Below are 4154 nucleotides of genomic sequence, written 5' to 3'. Positions count from 1 at the left end.
TGTATTTTAGGGGATAGTAATAATACTTTCTCTTTCCTTTTCTTTCTCTCTTCTCCCTTTTTTCTGTTCATTGTCTTCTCCTACGCTCCCTTGCTATCGTCTTCTTATTCCTATCTCCTTCTCATTCAGTGGTTATAGTAGCAGCTGCCTCGTATGGGCCAATAGGCCCTCTGCAGCTCTTATTATTATTACTATCCCCTAAAATACACCTTACTTTGCTCCTCAACTCTCTCTAGCCTATTTATTGCCTGTCTCTACTTCCTCATCACAATTGACTTGAGAATGGTCCAGGACGGACTGAAACGTCGTCATCCCTTCACCTTCTAGTGTGTGGTCTGGTCAACATTCACTTTTGTACTATCTATAATTTACTTGCTATATTAATCAAATCCAATTCATATACACAAAGTTGTAGGGTGACACCAGGTTTTGCTAGTTACTGAAGTCATCTTCATTACACGTAATAAATATCACTAACAAGTTTTAATAGATTATACCTTCCTCATTGTAACAATGCACTATAAACTAACCGGCTTTCAACATGTTATTGGTGGTACTGTTGTACCGCGACATATAGCTGAAAATTTGCTCGGTTTCTTCACCTGTGGTCAAACCACTTCCGTGCTGCCAGCGTCCTCCATACAAGACCTATAATTAAGATGTAACACACAGTAAAATAATTACAAGGAAAGAATATTAGTCGATTGCTCAAAAATTTAATTATGACTAAATACTTTATTCTGATTAATAGCTTTTTAACCCTAAAATAACGTTACATTTATACCCGTTACTTTGACAAATGATAATTATTTACCTGGCAATACCATGCATGTGCTTTTGCATGCAAAACACCTAGGAACGGCTTTGTCTCCAGTAGGGTGAATTTTTTATTTTTTTCTTGAATTTTCAGGGCCCATGGCCAGTACTGTACTGGCATATGGTGTCCTGGCAGATGTACTTGGCACTTTTGAAGTAATTTATATGGAGATAGTGTGCATAGCCAAAATCCTCACCACGAGTCATATTGCACATTTTGAGAATTACACCATGCCGGCATGATGCAAGGCTTATGCCAGTCTGGTCCAGGGATTTGTGTGTATACGATTCGTTTCGTGCCGCTTTCCACAACGAGACACCACAATTTTGGCTGTTCTGCAAATCAAATATAAATGATATATATTATATATTTATATAATATATATATATATATATATATATATATATATATATATATATATATATATATATATATATTTTATATAAATACAGTATATATAAAATATATAATAAATAATGAAAAGAACCTAACCTGATGGGTTATATAAAAGTGATATAGACCAACAGAAATATAGCATCTTACTCAATATGGCTTCATACCCCAAAAATCACCATTTATATGGTGCATGTAGCTCTTGACAAACGTTGAGTACTCTATGTTTTACTTGTTGACTTGCCTGTGGGTTAAAAAAACCTAACTACTTGTTATAATATATATATTAACTCTGTAAACTGTAAGACATCATGACTGTCTTTTCCCAATGGTGTAGTGGGTTAAGAACACTCGCCTGGCGTTTCGCGAGCGCTTTGTCCTGGGTTTGTATCCTGGCCTTGGAAGATTTACTGGGCACCAACCCTTAACTATGGCCCCCCCCCCTGTTTACCCAACAGTAAAATGGGTACCTGGTTGTTAATGGATTTGGTGGGGTCATATTCTGGGGAACATAGGATTAACGACTTGCTTGAAACACTATGCGGGCTAGTGGCTGTACAAGAATGTAAAAAGTCTTGTATATATAAATAAAAATATAAAATCTATGTACAGTTTACAAAGTCTGTACACATAATATTTACCTTTGTTTTTAAGCTCTCTATATGGTTAAGGTGATTAGTCACATCATTGTCAGCAGCAAAGACACTCTCTGAATAATATGATTCCCTCAATCCTCTGAAAGAAACAAAATGACAGTACAGTATTTACATAATTTACATTGATTTGTTTTCAGTTTTGATGATTGTGTAAATATATATTACTTAATGTTGTAATACATGAATAACGCTATTATGTATTGAATGTAAGAATTTTTCAGATATTGATATATTTACATAACGAATAATGTATTGTGATATATAAGTTGCCCTAATAGAAATGTATTAATTGTTGAAAAATAAAAATTTATCTTACAAAAGGAAAATTATTTAAGAACTGTACCTTCCAACTTTTTCATATCGGAATAACTTTTTGTTGCCATTAATATGTATGGCAAATGGGTTAGTATGACAAGCAGGGCACACAGTCTTATTGTAGCTTTGGACATTTGCAAGTTCATACTGCATAAATCTCCACTCCTGGAATGTTCTTTTAGCAGCTTCAAAGTTGATGCAACCATCCTGAAATATATACTGAATATAGAATTTGCATGGATTAGCCCCATATATTGGGGGAGTGGGTAGCACAAGTTATAGCGCAAGATTGAACAACTACGTTCCCAGCCTAGTACTGGGAACCTGGTTCCCAGCCTAATACTGGGAACCTGGTTCCCAGCCTAATACTGGGAACCTTGTTCCCAGCGTAGTGCTGGGAACCTAGTTCCCAGCACTAGGCCCAGATGTGGCTAAGCCATGCAAGTTGCATGAGTTAGCCATATATATTGGGGGAGTGGGTAGCACAAGTAACAGTGCAAGTTTGAAGAACTACGTAGGAAACTATAAGGATGAAATTAATGCTTTTTAGTTTTTCTTTTGAATAATGTTTTGAACAGCTGGACAGCTTTTAATTCAATAAAGAGTTTACCAATTAGGAGCAATAACCAATTACTTTATTTGCATAGAGAGTTTGCACAGATTTAGTTTGACTCGGGGGATATCCGAGAGATATTGATTTCTGGTGTGGTGATTATGGGATCCTTTACATCTATCAAGGAAGAGTTTCAGATCAGGATGTGCATTTAGGAACAAGGTTTTGTACATGTAAGTGGCACAAGAGAATGTGTGGAGTGGGTTCATATTTTTATGTATTATTATATATACAGTTTAATGTATACAGGTACTTACATTACATATATAAAATTAATAAATACTTACTCTTCCATTATGAGAGCCAAGCGCTTGGAGCGCTATTAACAAGGATTTCATTGATAAACCGGGGCTGTTCCTTTGAAGGAAATGCCAGTTGTTCAGGAGTTGGGTGCTGAAGAATGTGTTACTTTTCCTGGCTGATGAGCAGAAGTATCCACCATCATACAACATCTTAGCATCTGCAGGAAGGCTGTATCCACACTCTTGACACTCAAATATGGGCAGATAAAGGTCATACCTGCCTAGAAAGCTTAGTTTTAGTATTTATTCCTAAAATAAAGCAGCTTATTTTGAATCTTTTGTAAAACTCATCTCCATCACTGAATGGATATGTTTGTGTCTCAAAGATTGAAGTCCACATGCTTGGGTATGGGTATCCTCACTAGAACTTCAGTGATGCTACTATATTCAGTGATGCAAATACCCATAGACTTATGTGTTCAAACTTAATATTAAATAAAAAATACCTGAGAGCATTATGAAAGTACACATGATGTCAGAACTCTTTATGTTAAGGTTACAGTCTTTACAGTTACAGGAAATTTTTGGCACAGGAACTGGCACAACAGGTTCTGAATAAGAAAATAATAGTAAACTTAGCAAAGATTGCATATTTAAATAATATTCAGTAAGTCAAATGCCATAAAAATTGAATTGCTTATTGAGTAAAAAATTTATTTATTTTTTTCTTTCAATATTTTGGTACTTATATTGTAAAGGCTTGGTAAAAAGAAAAGTTTTCATATGTAAAGAATTTTTTGGTTTACATACGCCAGTCAGTAAATGTCCCATTAAGGTCAACAGTCACAGTTGGTGGCAATGCTTCATAATATTCACTGGCCCAGGAAAACCTATCATGGAATGGGTTTAAAAAATGTTTTTTCATATCACAGTGGTAGCAGAATAGGCGATGACAATCTTCACATTTGATGCTGGCTTCAATCATACATTTGAAGCATTTTGTGTCTGTCAAATGAAAATATTTGAAAACATATGTTCAAAAATATCACATCTTTGTCAAAAAATACTTCTGTACAGTTTCAGATCATGCAGAATTAGGAAAAAAATATGGTCTATAA

At 35.0% G+C, this 4154-nt stretch overlaps 1 protein-coding gene across 1 annotated transcript in view; it reads right to left on the bottom strand.

Moving 5' to 3' along the window:
* Positions 1-525: 525 nt before the first annotated feature.
* LOC123753234 (uncharacterized) overlaps positions 526-4154 on the bottom strand; it is a 20468-nt gene continuing 16839 nt past the window's right edge. The window contains exons 5-9 of the mRNA XM_069309385.1: positions 3847-4041; positions 3082-3317; positions 2210-2388; positions 1852-1945; positions 526-648 (exon numbers count right to left, since the gene is read on the bottom strand). Of these exons, the coding sequence (XP_069165486.1) occupies positions 526-648; positions 1852-1945; positions 2210-2388; positions 3082-3317; positions 3847-4021 (807 nt within the window). The 5' untranslated portion in view covers positions 4022-4041. The remainder of the gene's footprint in view (positions 649-1851; positions 1946-2209; positions 2389-3081; positions 3318-3846; positions 4042-4154) is intronic.

This window comes from Procambarus clarkii, chromosome 65 (assembly GCF_040958095.1).
Source record: "Procambarus clarkii isolate CNS0578487 chromosome 65, FALCON_Pclarkii_2.0, whole genome shotgun sequence".
NCBI classification, from domain to species: domain Eukaryota; kingdom Metazoa; phylum Arthropoda; class Malacostraca; order Decapoda; family Cambaridae; genus Procambarus; species Procambarus clarkii.
Note: the sequence above shows the minus strand (reverse complement) of the source record. Positions and strands in the feature narration are given on the sequence as shown.